We start from the raw sequence: 18,263 nt of genomic DNA, 5'->3' as shown, positions 1-18,263 counted from the left end.
GGTGGATAATGATTTTCAGATCATGCCACAGATTTTCAGTTGGATTTAAGTATGGGCTTCAACTTGGCCATTTCAAAACAAGAAAAATTTCTTCTTCTTTTTTTATTTTTTTTATTTTTTTTTCCAAACAGTTCATTTGTAGGTTTTCCCTGTGCTTTTGGTCTTGTCCTCTTGGAATGTAAATTTTCACCCTAGACACAGATTTCTGGCTGTCTGGTACATGTTCTCCTCAAGAATTTGCTTGTATTTGGTGTCATCCATGTAGCTCTTGATGGCAACAACATTTCGAGTTCCTGCTGCTGAATGCAACCCCAGTGCATGATGCTACCACCATTGTCCTTGATGGCAGGGATGGTGTTACTTGGGTGTTGGGCTGAATTTGGTCTGCGCCCAAACATAACATGCTTTTAGACTAAATGATTCAAAATCTTTTTTCCAGAAGCTCTCAGATTTTGTCACATGCCTTCTGGCAAACTCCAGGCATGCCTTTATGTTAGACTTTCTCAGACGTGGCTTCTTTCTGGCCACTCTCCCATAGAGACCGGATCTGTGAAGAGCTGATTATATTGTTGAGGTCTGCACACCTATTTCAGCCTGTGATCTGTAATTCCTTGAAGTAGTGTAGCTGGACTCTTGGCCACTTCTCTGACAATTGCCTGAATGCTCAGTTTGACCTGATCTTGGTAGTGTCTGGGTGGTGCCATATTATCCACTTTGTTATAATAGATTTCACAGTGCTCTCTTAACAGTTCAAAGCTTTGCTGTTCTTTTTAAAACTTTCTCTAGCTTTTTTCCTCCTAACAACTTCATCTTGAAGCTTCACAGCAGTTCCTTGTTCCTCATTACAGCAGGATTGATCTGATCTTCCATTTTAGCTGTGAGGCATTGTAAAGTCAGTGATTTAAAATGAACACAGGTGTACTCTGTTTAAAATATTTAGTGTGAATGCTCAAGAAAATGAAATACTAGTCCTAATTTAGACTGTTAAAAGAAAGTGAGATGAACACTTATCATTTAAGAAGTTTTTAGAGTTTTTTTTTTTTTATTTTTGAATAATTCGGAGGACATCTAAATACTTTATTTAATTTTATTTCTGGAGAGAGTCACTTCAACAGCAGCAGGAAAATAAATCCCCTTCTAATATACTCAAATTTGATGTTGCAAAAAAAAAAAAGAAATAATCAATAAGGGGTGAATACTTTCTGGAAGCACTGTGTGGATCGCCTTTTTTGAAACTGTTGTCTTCTCTGTCACAAATGTTTAAAATTTCCACCGCAGTGTATCCCTTTTCCTTTAGATAGAGGTAGACTCAGACTCATGCCCTGTGAAAGTAGCTCTCCTTTTGTTCAGAATTGTATTTACAACATGCATGTTCTTTTCATACCAGTGTATAAGTTTGTGCATTTCTCCTTACAGTGTAATGCGTATTACTATAATGTGTAGTACTATTAATATGACCTTGGATATCTAGACTTTTTCTATGCACATTTAATTTTAGTTCTGTTAATAAGGAATATTTACTGCAAAATAATTTTTAGCAATAGCAAATTAAACATCTGTCCATTTTTAGAGGCTAACCAACGATCACATTCCGAAAGCTTCCATAGATTAGGTTTTGTCTACAGAAAATACAAGAATGGATGAGGTGATCTGGATTCCTTAATTTTTAACATGCACTTTTGGCATCGATTCCATATAGATCCCAGGCAAGCTGCTCTTTTCTCTGGTGAAGCGCTACCTGTGTGTGACCTCACTAATGGACAAGCTCAACACCACAGGGGGGGAGTTGAGCTCAGAGCGGCAGGATCCTGGCCCCTCCTCTTCCACAGCACATCAATCAGAGCAATCGCGGCTGCAGAGGGAGTTTGAATTCACCATGGCGATGGCAAACCTCATCTCAGAGCTGGTAAGAGTAATGGGCTGGGACCGTAACCGCCAGCCACCCGTCGCATCTCCCACAACAGCCGGGGGATCAGAAGAGACCGAGGCAGAGGTGAACAGGCGCACCCTACGTTCCATCTTCCAGCCCCGTTTTTCTGCCTCTCCCGTTATAACAGCATCAGCAACAGCAGCACCTGCTCCACCCAAGAAGAAGACAAATGGCTTCAGGACCCGCACAGACTTCTCCACACGTTCAGCCTATGTGGAGTATGTGCAGGACACTCTGAAGAGCGGCATGCAGGTGCGCATGCTGGAGGACTATGAGGAAGTCAATGCCGGTGATGAGGGAGAGTTTCGCTACAGTAATGATGGCTCACCACCTGTCCAGGTAGACACAGTGTTTGGTCTTTCTCCCTGTGTCTTCCTTAAACACTGTCAGATGTTTGACAGACTTTGTGATTATGTTTTAGGTATACTGGAACTCAATCTCCAGAACATACTGGGTGCACTGGCACATGATTGAGATCCTGGGTAATGGGAGCAGTGGACAAGCTGAGAAGGAAACTCAGGAAAAGGCTTTTTCTCTAACCGAGACACTTAAACTTTCTGCAGGTAAGACTGGATTAACTAAAGAGAAATGCTTTTTTCTATAACATTTGAGGAATGTAACCTAACAATTACATGATTGGAATGTACAAAGATGTCCCTAACTGATGCAATTACTGATCTTTCGTGTCTGTTGACATGTAACCCGTCTCCTCTTCTTGTGTTACAGTGAATCAGATGTTCTTCTTGAAGCCACCTGGTGGGTTGTACTCACTACCTTATCTAACAGACAGCCTGCAGGATGATGCAGACACCCTTACCCGTGCTGAATGGTGGGAGGTGCTTTTCTTCATTAAGAAGCTAGAGCCAAAGCAGCAACAAGAGATCAACAACATTCTTCGACAGAATCTTGATGAACAGGCAATTACACTTTTCTGATTCCCGAGTGCAAAATCAGAATAGAGAATGGAATTCAGAGTACAGACAGTTTCACTCAATGTCCAACTAGATGATGATTTTAATTATTGAGTGTCTTTTGTTCAGACCTTTCATTTTCTGATCTCTCTTTTCTATTAGATGGTGGAGCTGGATGAGGCCACTTTAATTCAGTTGTCAGTGTCAAGCGAGGTTGCCCGTAAGATCCTGCACTACCTGAAACAGACCCTGCAGGCCTCTTGCCTGGGTGACCTGCTCTGTTCGCATGCCTTTGTTAAGCACTACTTGCGCCGTGGTGGAGCCAGTCTGGAGGATGAGGAGGTGTTCACTGACAGCTCCCTCAACTCCTCTGGGCTTGGTGGACAGGGAGCCTCATCGTCTTCATCAGTGACATCTAAAGCTTCTACCTCTGCTGCATCCTTCTCCATAAATGGCTGTGTTTCTAAGAAACCCAAAAAAGAGATTCCTGTGGATAATGGCAGCTGTAACAGCGATACAGAGAGTGAGCTACCAACAGAAGATGAAACTAAGTATCCTGAAGATCTGGAGGAAAAGATGAAAGGTGAGTTACATTTGTAGGTGGTTTTCTAAAGGTCATTTTAGATTTTTATACTGAAACTACACAATTTATCTGAAACACCTGGACACCTGACCATCAAACCCATATGTGGGCCTTCCCCAAATTGTTGCAACAAAGTTGACGCACACAATTGTATAGGATGTCTTTGTATGCTGTAGCATTACACCTTCCCTTCACTGGAACTATGGCGCCTAGCCCAAACCTGTTCCAGCATGATAATGCCTCTGTACATAAAGTGAGGTCTATGAAGACATGGTTTGCCAAGGTTGGAGTGGAAGAATTCGAGTGGCCTGCACGAAGCCCTGACCTCAACCCCACTGAACACTTTTAGGATGAATTGGAATGCTGTCTGCACCTCAGGTCTCCTCACCCGAAATATCAGCACCTGACCTCACTAATGCTCTTGTGGCTGAATGGGCACATCCCCACAGTCATGCTCCAAAGTCTATGGAAAGCCTTTCCAGAAGACTGGAGGTTATTATAACAGCAAAGGGGGACTAAATCTGGAATGGGATGTTTAAAAATCACATAGACTGATTAGCCATAATGTTAAAACCACCTGCCTAATATTGTGTAGGTCCCGCTTGTGCCACCAAAACAACTCTATTGCGGCATCGACTCCACAAGACCTTTGAAGGTGTGCTGTGGTATTTGGCAGAGAGACATTGGATTGGACTTGTTTGTTCAGCACATCCCAGAGATGCTCGATCAGATCGAGATCTGGGGAATTTGGAGGCCACTTCAACACCTTGAACTCTTTGTCATGTTCCTCAAACCATTTCTGAGCAATTTTTTGGAGTATGGCAGGGCGCATTATCCTGCTGAAAGAGGCCACTGCCATTAGGGAATACCATTGCCATGAAGGGGTGTACTTGGTCTGCAACAATGTTTAGGTAGGAGGTACGTGTCAAAGTAACATCCGCGTGAATGCCAGGATCCAAGATTTCCCAGCAGAACATTGCCCAGAGCATCATGCTGCCTCCACCATCCTGGTGCCATCTCTTCCCCTGGTAAGCGATGCACATGCTCCTGGCTGTCTTTTGGAGATGCTCTGACCCAGTTGTCTAGCCCTCAAATTTAACCCTTGTCAAAGTTGTTCAGATCCTTAAGCTTGTCTGTTTTTCCTGCTTCCAACACATCAACTTCGAGAACTGACTGTTCACTTGCTGCCTAATATATCCCACCCCTTGACAGGTGTCATTGTAACGAGATAATCAATGTTATTCAATTCACCTATCAGAAATTTTAATGTTATGGCCCATCGACGTATGGTTCGGTGTCCACAAACATGGCCATAAAGTGTATTTATCCATGCAAGAACAAATACAAAAAGACATTCAATGAACCAGCTAATTGTTGTGGTTTTGGCATTGCTTTCAGTTTGGGGAAAAAAAAAAAAAATGTTGTACTCAGGTGTACTTTTTTGTGTTCTCTGTGCTATAGTGTTTAATAACCCAAAAGTGCAAGGTAAGAAAACAGCCTTGGAAAAAATCGGAGAGGTCGTGGACATTATGAAAAAGAGTAGCTCTGACTCGGGACATCTGCTGGCTGGCATGAAGTTCATCTGTAAGATCCTGGAAGAAGAGGGGCCTCAGGAGCGCAGCAGTCTTAGATCAGACTCAGCACAGAGCATCCGGTGAGGCTCTTGACCCCAGCTTACACTTGGTTGTTTAATGTGTCCTGAGTATCAAGATTATATCTGAATAGAGCTTTTTCCACATGAACCTGAAAGTGTGAATGCATCCAATTAAAACAGATTTAAATCCGATCACTCAAATGCACTTCAGGAGATCTGACACATATTTTAGCTGCATGTCTCTCCAGGTCACATTTAACAACTAAAACCCCTTCCAATCGATGATGCATGTGCCTTAAAAATTAATGAAATTAAATGCATAAAATGACTAGGTATAAACAGTTCAGTTTTGGTTGATTAAATTTGCTGTGAATTTAGACGAAAACTTGTGAGAACTAAATGAGTAAAATATAACTAAAACTATTTTCGTCAAAAGACAAAAGAAGACGAAAATACATTTTTTAAAAATGCCAACTGTTTGTTAGCACCACAATTTTTTATTTGGTATTCAAATGTTTTCCTTGGGAATACCCTACTGGAGTTGCATGTGGAAATACTTGAAGCATGTTATCTCACCACTGAAAATATGTTCAAAATTGTTCATGTCTATACATTACTGAGTTGCTTAGTTTTACATCCCATATATGTCAGCTGAAGTCTCTGTAAGATGCCGAAATTTGTAAGTGATGCTGAACTGCTTGCTAACCACTGACATAATCCTTTATTTCTTTAGGGACAAAGTCTTAAAGATACTGGTTGAGATGGTTGGTAGCCAACCAAAACAAAATGCCATCATGGCCTTGCTTCTAACCCGCAGCCTAATGCTCAAATATGAGTGGCGGGTTTCCTTCGCTACAGAGGGCGGCGTGAAAGCCATTTTGTCCTGCATGCAGGAGTATCCCACCTGCACACGAGTGCAGCAGATTGCACTAGCCGTAAGTTCCTTATTGACAATCTCATACACTCATTCTCTCTCTTCTGCACTTTGCTGGCCAGTAATAGTCCGTGTGCCTGACTGACTGATTCCATAGTGACACAACGAGCCAAACACTATTGTCAAGTACAAACAATATAACAATGTAGATAATAACTGCAAAGATGTAAGAAACATGAAATTGCTTGTACTTGACAGAAGCAATTGCAATTGCACAGAGTTTACCATATGTGTAGCGCAGTCCAAACAATTCTCCCTTTATTGTACAACATTAATATCACTACATGGGGTATTTCCAAAGTCCACTGATTTTAGGGATCAGTATTTTCACAGTCCAACTATATTATGCTCACCTAATCTTATTTCTACTGATTAATGAATTTTTCAGCCTGAATTTAGTGTGTCTTTCTTTTATATCAATGGGAGACATGCAGCTAAGAGCCGGATGAATACAGGAATATATATTTTCTCCCTCCAGACCTTAAAAGTCATCACTGGTGCCAGTAAGCATGACCTGCGCAGTGTGGGAAGCTGTCTGCCCCTCTCTGAATCTGGTACTCAGATGATGCTGGAGATTTTTGCAAGCATTGGTTCAGCAACACCTGAAGGCTCAAAGGGGCTTCTTGGAGCAATTCCATCTGCTATTGATCTCATGCTCAACAGCCCTGGGTAGGTGACTGACCACTATTAGTAAACTTGGTTCTGTCTCTCAAAAGCACAGTAAAGCAAGTCTTATTTCTGCCTAAAACTGTCTTCAACTGACTTAATGTTATTGAAAAGATAGTATGTAAGGTATATCACCTCCAAGAGTTTTCTCGAAGTGCACAGCCGCTACATTACTCGATTGCCTTGAAATTTCCGATCCTTCTAATGTACTACAAGCCTTTACAATATATTATAGTTCAAGTGCATAATTTTACTCTCAAATATTTCACAACACAGTCGTGTGGCATTTCTGCAGAAAAGTTATTGTTATTTTAGCTGTCTCCCGCAGTATACTGGTGTGAAACTTCAGAATACTGTCCAAAAAGGGACATATGGTTCCAAAATGAATGGGAGAATATAACTTCTGTTTATTTTGCCATCGTTATATATTATGGAAAGATATGGGTTTTCCTGAACTGAAATATGTTTAGCTTTTGCACTTGTCTTAATCAAGATGTCCAAGAAACCATTAAAAATGGAGACATGTACTTATCAGTGTTGATCTTCTAATGATGTATTTTTCTCTGCTTAATTCAGTGGTGGCCTGTCTGTACGAAATGGCCTGTTGGTGATAATCATGCTGATCTCCAATCACAAGAGCCTAGCAGAGCAACTGGTGGCCTGTGACATCACCACTGTACTCAGAAAGTGCCTTTCTGGTCACAGCTCTGAAAGCATGCTGGCATTAATTGCCCTCAGCCACATCTCCAATGTTCACAAACTGGAAAAGAAAGGTACTAGAAAGAGAGAAGGACTTGTACTTGTTCAGTTACTTTTAAAGTGCTGTTACAATTTTTTTTTTGGGTTGGTTCCATGTAGAGTCTAAGGAGGAGCTTGACTTCAAGGACACAGAGCTGAAGATGCTAGTTGTAGGTCTAAAGGAGATGACTACCACCAAAGAGGTGATCCAGACCCTGGAACAACTGCTGTGTGATGAAACTTCTCAGCTGGAGGATGAGAGGAACGAGGTGATGCATAGCAGAGACACTTTTCAGGACCTGGTGCGCCTCATGGACCAGCACAGAGTGGAGCGCACAGTGCAGCTCTCCATTCTCAGGCAAGGAGTTGATAATCCAAAGGTTGCACTTGGTGCAAGTATTTACTGTTCATCATGAATTTCCAAGCATATTTTTATGTCATGCAGCATTTATCCGTCCAAACCAAATTACAGTGTTTAAATGGAGTGGCTCAATCCCACAATGCTGTATGATGTGGAGATGATTCTCAAACGCTATATAACATGATTTGAGGCTGTTATCTGCATTGAATAACTTTGCTTGTTCCTGGCCATTGGTTTGTGACTCAGCAATGGGAAAGGGCAAGAAACTGTGGCAAGCCTTTATGGCATGGCTGCATTCACACCAAGATTGTTTTAGGTTAGAAAAAGGTAATAAACAAAGGAACTGACTCACTGTATTGCTGTGTTTGTAACAGAATCCTGAACAAGTTCTTGGACAATTATCAGGAGGATTTGCTACCTTGGCATGAGAGCATTGAACCTTCCCTCTCTTCTATGACAGCCTGTGTTAATGACAGAGAGGTAGCTATTTGTCTTCACATACACAATTGTGTGATAAAAGTTCTCTCTTAAGCCAGCTTGGTGTTTCTGTTTTTAATATTTTTACATCTTTCCCTCAACCTCCAGGCTGTGCAGCAGTTCATCCGTTTCCTATATCGACTGGCTTCTCTGAACAAAGACTATGCTGTAGTTATGTGTCGTCTAGGCACTAGGGAAGCACTCGTCAAAGCTTTGGACAAGCATAGCACCAACCTGCTACTGGTCACAGAGCTACGTGACCTCATTAACGATTGTGAAAAGTATGCCAGCCTTTACAAGAAGATGACCACCAGTGTGTTAGCTGGATGCATACAGGTCATTACTCGCTGGAATTGTTCCTTCTCTGAAGCCTACCAGGGGCTGTCAGTACTAAGAGAGTACTGGAATTAATTTTCGTAAAATCAGTTTTTGATGTATACTAGGGCTGTCGGTTAATGAATTTTCTTAATCGTGATAGAGATAAAAATAAACACTTACATAAATACTGTACATTTTCAGTGCAATAACACATGTATTTCCACTGGTAGAACATAATCTATAATTACACTAGCAGACCATTGTTATGCAATTAAACCTGACATAATATGCTGACAGTGATCATTAGTGCAGTATATAACATGAAGGAATTAAGTATGTGTATTTCTACTGCTGTAATACCCATCTACAGCTATACAGGTTGACACTTCATGACCTTAGTGTTATAAGGTGCTATCTGCCATTCAGTCTTAACTTTGATAGAACTTTATAATACTTAGGTCACAACTTGTGTTATGTGGCTCAGATAAAACTGTTTAATAATGTTCAAACAATCCAACAACATAACAGCTGTCCATTGTCAACTGCCTATGTAATACCAAGGTAGTTTTGAGTGCTAAACAAAGTCCAAGGTCACGCATCAGTGGAGCTGTATTCTGGCACACTCTTTGACTCAACGTAGGGGTTTTCACACTGGTGTGTTTAGTTTTTAAAAGTTAGGTTAAAAACAGCATACTTTTGTGATGCTCAAATTCTCCAAGACAAAATTTGCAAACTATGACATCATTGTCCATTGAACTATCTGCGAGTGTTTTAAAGTGAAAAGAACCCTGTATAAGTTACACCTTTCTTCTCCATCTGTTTGCTATTTTTAATTTCTGCTCTTCGTTAACCACAAAATCCCAAAAAAGTGGACAGCTGCTTAACAAGCTGAGTACAGTAACAATAGATTATGATTTTAAAATTAAAATAAAAAGATTAAAAATAACCCATTATGATTTTAAACTTAAATGTGTGCATTATCACATTAATTGTGACGGCCCTAATATATACTGATCTAGAGTGACTAAGAAAAATTCATCATAATGATCGGAAGTATTTCCCAAAAATGTAAATCATATACGATTTTTGTTTTCCATTAGATGGTCTTGGGCCAGATTGAGGAACATCGACGCAATCATCAGCCCATTAACATCCCTTTCTTTGACGTGTTCTTGCGCAACTTGTGCCAAGGTTTGAGAAAGACAGCACAACATACCGTGCCTTCTTGAACATGATAAAAGCAATATATAATCTAAGTGCAGTTTAATTTTGAAGTTGTTTACAATAAAGGTAATGTTTTGAAGTGATAATTGTTTTAATTAACTGTACAATAAAGGGGGGTCTGATATTGTTTTCAGTCTAGTATTGAACCTAACAGAGACTGGGCTGCACTCAGGAACCTGAAACTACAACAACAACAAAAAAAACATGTTGTGAGCATGTCTGTATCACACTGTTTTAAAGTTCACAGCCTGGAATGAAATGTCTTACATGTGTTTTGATTTTTGGCTTAATTGAGTTAATTTGCATTGTGTTTCCCAGGTTCCAGTGTGGAGCTGAAAGAGGATAAATGCTGGGAGAAAGTGGAAGTCTCCTCTAACCATCACCGAGCTAACAAGTTAACTGACAAGAATCCCAAGACATTCTGGGAATCCAACGGTTGCACAGGCTCTCATTTTATCAATATTTACATGCACAAGGGGGTAGTCATTAGGTTTGTATATATATTCATGTATACATTTATGAAATTAGTCAGTGATTGTGTAGAGCAGTGATTCTTAAAGACAGGTTAGGTGATGCATAGCCAGGGGTCATTTATTTATATATATAAAAAATTTTTATTTTTATTTATGTATGTTGCAGTGGTGAAAATCACAACATACCATTTTTAAGTTATATTTATTACGTTATTTATTATAATTTATTCTTATAGTTATTACCCTGTCTAACTCGCAACTTGAATTAATCAAAACCTCAATAATTCAGTTTTTTTCACCTGACAAATAAAGAGAGGACAAGCAATCTTCTTATCAGTGCATGTTTATATATGTTTGTTTGTTTGTTTTTCTCCTGCAGGCAACTGGCAGTCCTGGTAGCCAGTGAAGATTCAAGTTACATGCCAGCACGTATAGTAGTACTGGGAGGAGATGATCCCACAAACATCAATACTGAGCTCAATACTGTAAGAAAGCATACTGTCCCTGCTACAGTAACAGTGTTAGTGCATTCTCATTCTCTTTGAATGAAGGCTTTATTTGGTGTTTGTGTTTAACAGGTAAATGTGCCACCGTCTGCTAGCCGTGTTGTTCTGCTGGAGAATATGACCCGCTTCTGGTCCATAATTCAGATCAGGATAAAGAGGTGTCAACAGGTCAGGCAGCAACATTTTTGTGCTCTTCTTTGCAGTTCTTTTTTTTTTTTTTTTAAAGTAACAAATCTAAATCTCCATATTTTATGTGAATGTTTTGTAAACATACTATCTAAATTTAGGACGAAGGAATCATTCTGAATTAAAACATATGTTCATTTTCCCATCAGGGAGGTATTGATACTCGAGTGCATGGCTTTGAAATTCTGGGGCCAAAGCCAACATTCTGGCCAGTGTTCAAGGAGCAGCTGTGCTGCCGTACCTACCTCTTCTACACAACCAAGGCTCATACCTGGTGCCAGGAGATCCTAGGGGACAGGAGCCAGCTGCTGCAGCTTTTCAATAAGTGAGTATGCACTACTTGTAAGAGCTGTTTCTTATTATTTATCTTTTATTTATACAGTTGAGATTAAAAGTCCCCTTTGCAAGGGAACACTAACCAAGATAGCAACAGCAAGAATGAAAACACAAAATGGACACAGGCAATATTAACGCACCTTTTAAAACTTTTTTAAAGCAGGAGTGAAAACTTCCTTGCCAACCTCTGAGAAGGGTCTGGGAACAGTATAAACAGATCATTTTAAAACTTATTTTTAATAAACCGAAAATATGTTGTGTGCAGCTAAAACAATGTAATAAGGTGATTTGATTTTACTGATTCTCTGTTTGGTTATACAGCTGACAATTGGAAATCTTAAATTACTGGTAAACCCTGACCACAATGTCTGTGAATGTTTTTAGTCATTCAAGTAACTTGCTGAGAAAAAGTAAGTCAGGATAACTGGATTTGTATAATCTTGAACATATTTGTCACTCATTTAAGTTCATTTAATTCATCGGTTTTACAGATGAGTGGGAAAAGTCCTTGCATTTCTTACTCTGTCTCTTGTGGTCCCGTGAGAGTCATTGAAGTCAAGGGTGTGAACTGGTGTGAAACTGCTGTGATTATTGTATTAAAACTGCATTACAAGATGATAACTGGTATCATACAGAAGTGATTGCATCTTGAGGTAGATGGCCTCCTTCATTAATCTTTTGAGCCATTTGTTTGGAGTACCTTTGCAGGTCTAAGAAGAGTAATTTTCAGAGTGCTTAGAGCAGCTTGTGAGATTTGTAATAGCAGAAAACAGTAAATCGGAGCAAGCATATAAAGTAGTGTCATGCATAAGGAAAGACAAACATCACTTTTATTAAATGAAGAGGCAATTGGTGTAAATGGTAAAAAAAAAAAAAGATGAATGGGCCGGAATAGATCCATGGGCGACACACCTTGAGAAACACATAAGGGAGAAAGTAATAGTGGTACTTTGGACAAAAATAAAATTTACGCAGTTTCCCCTACCCCAGTCAGCCAGGACAGGTTTAGTGCCTGAAGTTTACTTTTATTTTGCACTGAATGTAGTAGGAGCAGGAAAAGCTGAGAATAAATGAATGCTGCATGCTGTGATTTAATTCAGAGCTTGTGTTTTAGAAATATCATATGCTGTGTTTCTGAATTTGTAATCCTGAAGTTAGTCTATCTTTCAGTCCTATGCAAGTATTTTTCTCTGCCGTTGTTATGTACTGATTAATTGACTTGTATTTGTTCTTATAAGGTTGAACAGTGCTCTACGTCATGAACAAATGTTTGCTGATCGTTTCCTGCCTGATGCTGAGGCTGCAGAGGCTCTTGGCCGTACTTGCTGGGAGGCTCTAATCACTCCTATTGTACAGAGCATCACTCTCTCTGGTAAACAGACTCTGTGTATATTCTAGCCTGAATATATAACTGCTCCCAGCCAACATGCTCAGTAAGAAGTGGAGATGTCACAGTGTCAGTTTTTGATGGTATGATTATATAGTGAGGGATGTAATTTATTCTGAACTATTCAGTAAGCAAATGCTTATGTTAGATTTGTTCCATTTTATCTACTTGGAAAAGATGCAAGCAGGCACAAAACTGGAGTTGGAGAGGGTTTTTTTTTTTAAATTGCAGTTTCAGTATACATACAGATGTTATCCCTTCATTGAGTTTAGGTCCAACTTGCCTGCAACTTTTCATCACCTTCCTTAAAACCCTTTGTGCCAGGTATCCCAAGATCAACCTGTAGATTAACTGCCTAGCAACCCTTAGCATCCACATTCCATTATCTCTCCAGTACCCAAAATACATGAGAAGAGAGAGGCCCCCAAGAAGCTTCACACTGATTGAAAAAATTATGGGGGCAAAACACTAATATTCTACACTTAATAATGCAAAGAATTTTTTTTGTTTATTAATTATATTAATGTGTGTATAGCAATTGACTGTTATCAAAGTGTATCTAAAGCAGATTCAATGGCCAATTTTTTCCTCAGCATGTTTTTTTCAAATTATCTGTCGTCTTAGACAGCACTCCAATTGATTTTATACATCCAAAATGCTCTCAAACTCCAGATTTAAGGGCTTTTTTTCCAGTACAAATAAAACTGAGGTGATGTCATTAAAAATAGAACTAAAGTAGATTCTCCTACCCAAGTAGATACCCAAGTCCTCATGGTTTGAAAACTGTGGCTTAATTAATCATGGTTAAATGTGAACTGTCTAATTACAACATCCCTAGTGAGAAGCACAAAAAGTATTTTTGTCAGCTTACCTTGGCCTTAATGTAGAGTTTTCCTTTTTTTTCCACCACTTTCACCACTTAGTATCGGAGGCATTATGTTTTTGGGTTGTCCTTCCATCTGTGCATCTATCCGTAATTCTCGTTAGCGTGATATCTCAAGAATGAGTGGTTGAATGTTTGTTGGATTTATATGGATGTTGGAAAGACTTGTTGCTGGTGGGGGCATTCCCCATCAGAGTTCTGCTTGTTACTTACTTGATTTAGTAATTGTGTGAGTTTGTGTTTTTTAACCTGTAGTATTATTTCTAGGTACTCAAATTTTCTCCTTTCTTCTGTTGTGTGGTTTTTTTTTTTTTTTTTTGTTTTTTTTTTTTTTTTTTTTTTAACAGAGAGCCATGTTCTGAGTCCACTGGCCTGGTTGCTTAGTGAGTACTTGGAGAATTCAGAATCTTCAAAATGCTATAAGAGCAGGGCTGCCATCTTTAACTCCCGTGTGCGTCGCCTCACCCACTTACTGGTTCATGTGGACACCAGCCGAGTGGATATAGAAGAACTCAAACCTCCTGTCAAATCCAGTGAGTGGAGCATACCCTAATTTGAAAGATCTCTCTCTGCCTTATCCTCCGTTCACCATACATTAAACTTTACTACCATACAGAAAAGCCTGTCAATAAATTTACTTTAGCTGCTCATTTTAAAAAAAAAGAAATTTCTTTTCTTTTTTTTTTTTATTTAATGGAAGTGAGAATGTCTTCTAACCCTGCGTTCATACAAGCACACATCAACGCATGAAGCAGCTGTTTGTTTCCTATGCTATTGTTCTACTTAAATGTGACAGGACAACAGACAAAAAAAAAAAAAAAAAGATTTTGTCAATTAAATGTAGTCATGAAGTGCTAAATCAAATCCAGATGACATTTAATAAATTGAACCATTTCTTTTGAATTCTTAACAATGTACAACAGTGTCCTGAAGTGCACAAGTGGATAGTCAATGTTTAATATCACCTAGTAATAAATTAGTGGGTATTCTAAAACAACCTAAAACAACAGCAACAACAAAAAATGGTAATATATAATAGGACGTGATTAACAGTATTATTTATATAGTATTTATATAGTAAATAGCAAATATATTGGTGCCTGATGTTAAACCAGATATGTAGGGCTTTTTTTTTTTTTTTTGTTAAGCTATAATCACAGTTTTTCAGACAGACTATTTGAAAGCAGTTAGGCTTCTGTATTTCAAACCTTTTTTTTTGTTTTCAGAAGGTATCAACAGAAGCAAAGATGTAAAGAGTAAGTAACAGCTTAGCGAATAATCAGCAATTTTTTTTCTTTTGTGTTTTTTTGCACAATTTTTGTTTGTAATTGGGTTTTTCATCAATATATCCATCCACCCATCTATTCTGTGATAACAAAGCACAGAAACTTTCATATCAAAATCTTTTTTTTTTTTTTTTTCCAACTTAAAATTGCATAGCTTTTCCAGTTCTGGAAGACTTCATTGTTGTCAGCTGAGCTTTTGATTTCCATGATTTCCTTTTTTGCTTCCATATCAGTCACTGTGGGCATTTCTGATGAATTCTGATGTGAAACTGATAACTTTTTATTTGTTATTCCTGGAATTCAGATGGTAAAGAAGGAAAGAACAAGGAAACATCTGGAGTGACCTCTTCCTCTTCCTCATCTGCTGCTAAGCCCAAAGTGAAGAACACCAGCAGCATTGCTGGCATTGCTCTTTGCTGGCAGGGTGTCGTACAACGACAGGTAATTCACCAACCTATTTATATGTTGATCTATGACCAAGTTTATAAAGTACTAATGCCCATTTTTTGTATTTTGCCTTCAAATAAATGTTTAATTCAGCACATTTATTTAAATGTGACAAGATACTGTTTGTAGTCACTTTGCTTTGTGTGTTTTGCAGGTGAAGAAGTTTCTTGATTTAACGTACAGTCTTCCAGACTTTGTGGAGCGCTACAAGAATATGTACGTGCGCCTGAAGAATGCCATGGAGGAGCTTTTTGGCCAGCAAACAGCCTTTGTGCTGGCACTACGCCAGGGGTTTTCTGCAGCACTGTTGCAGCTCTCCATCCTTACTGCCATGCATGTAAGTCCCACTGCTCTGCAGGAATTTCTCTCACACATTTGATTGCAGGTTTGTGCTTTTGCTGGAAAGTGCCCATTGGCTGTGACGATGAGTAAAAGTTCATAACAAAAGTTTTACTTAAACATCTTTCCCACAGTGCTTTTGAATGCTCAGTGCTGATTGGTTAGAAGGTGTTGATTAATTTTCCCTAACAATAGTTCTGGCAGTAGATCCAGGTGCTTTTTATTAAGGTTTTTATTAATGCCCTTGTTCTAAACTGTTATTGTTTCAATAGTAATAACTAACGCAAGGATTTGTATGAAGGATGCTCCACAAAACTGCTTAAAACCATGTGTAATCATTGGCAAGGTTTTCTGTGAGGAGACATTTATTTAACATTTTTTAGAATTTTCAGTGTCAGTGTTTTGTAACAGCTTTTCGTCTTATAAACATTGAAAGAGGTAAAAAGAGATGACAACTGTGTATAACTGCTGTCACATAAGTGATAACAGGAATTAACTTGTTTTAACAATGTTCCAACAACATTAATCTCTTATTCTAAGCTGTGATTCTCTTATGTGTCTGCTTACTAGGTGAGTGAACGGTTTGCTCAGTACATAGACCACATGATCCAAGAGAGCGGAGTGGATACTGGGAATGTGGAGACCCTAAACAAGCTGCAACAGTTCCTGGAGCCCATGCTCTTCCTCTCAGGACTAGAGCTGGCCAACACATTTGAGCACTTTTACAGGTGTGAGAAATAGGAGCCTCCTTTATAAAGCTGTGTGTGGAATTACACTAAATGTGGATATAAGATTATTTCTTGAAAGGGATTTTTTTTTGATGGTTGGGGTTCTGGCATTCTAAGTGGCTTCTACTTGGATGCTTTTCTGACAGAAAAACCATTTGTTTTAGGGTTTAACAGTGAACGTTTGAGGGTTACATTAGAGGGGTAAACTGAATAATCTTGTAGCTAATAACAACTTGTAAACCACTCATTATGGTTGCAAGTCGTGGGATCTTGGTCTCTACCTTGCCGAATAGAGAATGCAAAGCATGGATTGGTTATTGGTTAAAGTTTAACATCTGTATTTTGACACTTCGTCTTTCCTTTTTAGTATAACATTTAGATTACTTAATCAATGACCAAAGGTAGGTCGAAGGTTTTAAGCGACCAAAAGTGATTAGACAATTGGCTGCTCAGCTGTTCCATAGCCAGGTGTGTGGAATTATTTCACAAGTAAGCAGATGAAAGGTCTAGAGTTGATTTCAAGTATGGCATTTGGATTCAAGTATGGCATTTGGAATCTATTGCTGTTAAGTCTAAGTATGATGTTTAAAGCTCTGTCACTGCCAGTGAAACATGCCATAGGCTGCCTCATTGTAATAGGCTGAACAATCAAAACAAACCCATCAGAGAGAGAACAAAAGCATTAGGTATGGCCAATCCGGTATTTGGTACATTTCTTAAAAGGAAAGAATGCACTGGTGAGCTCAGGAACACCAAAAGGCCCGGAAGACCACAGAAAACAACTGTGGCAGATGACAGTTGGCGAGATCAAGGACACTCTCCAGGAGGTAGGCATATCTGTGTGCTACAGACAACACTCAAGAGAAGACTTGACACTACAGTTGTGAAACAACATCCTATGGACAGATGAGACGAAGGTTGTACCAGAATTATGGGGAAAGAAGAGTACGGAGAAGGGAAGGAACTGCTCATGACCCGTAGCATACCACCCTTTTTGTTATGGCATGAGCATATACGGCTGGCAATAGAACTGGTTCCCTATTCCTATTAATGATGCAACTGCTGACAAATACAGAACTGTGAATTCTGAAGTGTATAGGGCAATATTATCTGCTCAGATTTAGCCAAATGCTTTAAAACGCATTGGACAGCGCTTCACAGTGCAGATGGACAATGGAACCAAAAGCTTTTTAAGGTGAAAAAGTAGAATGTTCTGCAATGACCAAGTCAATCACCTGACCTTTTGGAGGAGTGTTCTCTGGTCAGATGAAACAAAAATGTAACTGTTTCACCATGATCAGTGCTGTGTATACAGGGAATAAAGGGTGAGGCTTTTAATCTGAGGAGCACCATTCTAGCCGTGAAGCATGGGGGCGGTAGCATCATGTCGTGGTGGTGTTTTACTGTAAAAGGAACTGATGCCTTTCAGAAAATAGATGGTATCAAGAGAAAGGAGGATTATCTAGGAATGCTGAAGCAACACCTCAAGACATCAGCCAGAAGGTTAAAACTTGGTTGCAACTGGGTCTTCCAGCAGGACAATGATCCCAAGTTGTATCTACCTCCAAAGTTGTATCTAAATGGCTTAAAGACATTAAAGTGAAAGTATTGGAGAAGCCATTACAAATCCCAAAGAAAATTTGTAGACTGAACCAAAAAAGCGTGTCTGAGCAAGGAGGCCCACAAACCTGACAGTTATACTAGTTCTGAGCTTGTGGAAGGCTAGCCATAGCATTTGATTCTAGTTAAGCAAATAAAGAGCAATGCCGCCAAATGCTAACAAAGTGTATGTAAACCCAATGAAAATCTGATATATTAAATAAAAGCTGAAATAAATTTGCTTCAGGTTTCCTGAATGCTGATTTCTGTGTCATCTTTAATGTAAGATAATATGCAAGTAATTTTAATTGTAATAAAAAATTAATTGTTAATAAAAAATAAAAAAAATTTACATAA

At 39.0% G+C, this 18,263-nt stretch overlaps 1 protein-coding gene across 3 annotated transcripts in view; it reads left to right on the top strand.

Moving 5' to 3' along the window:
• The window catches only part of LOC113540882 (cullin-9), a 41,139-nt gene that overhangs the window by 9,700 nt on the left and 13,176 nt on the right, over nt 1-18,263 (top strand). Inside the window, exons 4-25 of one of the 3 annotated variants that reach the window (XM_034303141.2) lie at nt 1,700-2,269; nt 2,352-2,493; nt 2,657-2,847; nt 3,004-3,424; nt 4,886-5,078; nt 5,752-5,953; nt 6,431-6,621; nt 7,195-7,391; nt 7,477-7,714; nt 8,092-8,197; nt 8,303-8,530; nt 9,613-9,703; nt 10,055-10,226; nt 10,589-10,694; nt 10,788-10,883; nt 11,051-11,226; nt 12,476-12,609; nt 13,855-14,040; nt 14,737-14,763; nt 15,098-15,234; nt 15,395-15,577; nt 16,150-16,307. In XM_034303141.2, the coding sequence (XP_034159032.2) occupies nt 1,700-2,269; nt 2,352-2,493; nt 2,657-2,847; nt 3,004-3,424; nt 4,886-5,078; nt 5,752-5,953; nt 6,431-6,621; nt 7,195-7,391; nt 7,477-7,714; nt 8,092-8,197; nt 8,303-8,530; nt 9,613-9,703; nt 10,055-10,226; nt 10,589-10,694; nt 10,788-10,883; nt 11,051-11,226; nt 12,476-12,609; nt 13,855-14,040; nt 14,737-14,763; nt 15,098-15,234; nt 15,395-15,577; nt 16,150-16,307 (4,145 nt within the window). Of the gene's footprint in view, nt 1-1,699; nt 2,270-2,351; nt 2,494-2,656; nt 2,848-3,003; nt 3,425-4,885; nt 5,079-5,751; nt 5,954-6,430; nt 6,622-7,194; nt 7,392-7,476; nt 7,715-8,091; nt 8,198-8,302; nt 8,531-9,612; nt 9,704-10,054; nt 10,227-10,588; nt 10,695-10,787; nt 10,884-11,050; nt 11,227-12,475; nt 12,610-13,854; nt 14,041-14,733; nt 14,764-15,097; nt 15,235-15,394; nt 15,578-16,149; nt 16,308-18,263 lie in introns of all 3 variants that reach the window. The other 2 variants (XM_034303140.2, XM_034303142.2) reach the window with 2 other exon arrangements.

This window comes from Pangasianodon hypophthalmus, chromosome 3 (genome assembly GCF_027358585.1).
Source record: "Pangasianodon hypophthalmus isolate fPanHyp1 chromosome 3, fPanHyp1.pri, whole genome shotgun sequence".
Lineage (NCBI taxonomy): Eukaryota > Metazoa > Chordata > Actinopteri > Siluriformes > Pangasiidae > Pangasianodon > Pangasianodon hypophthalmus.
Note: the sequence above shows the minus strand (reverse complement) of the source record. Positions and strands in the feature narration are given on the sequence as shown.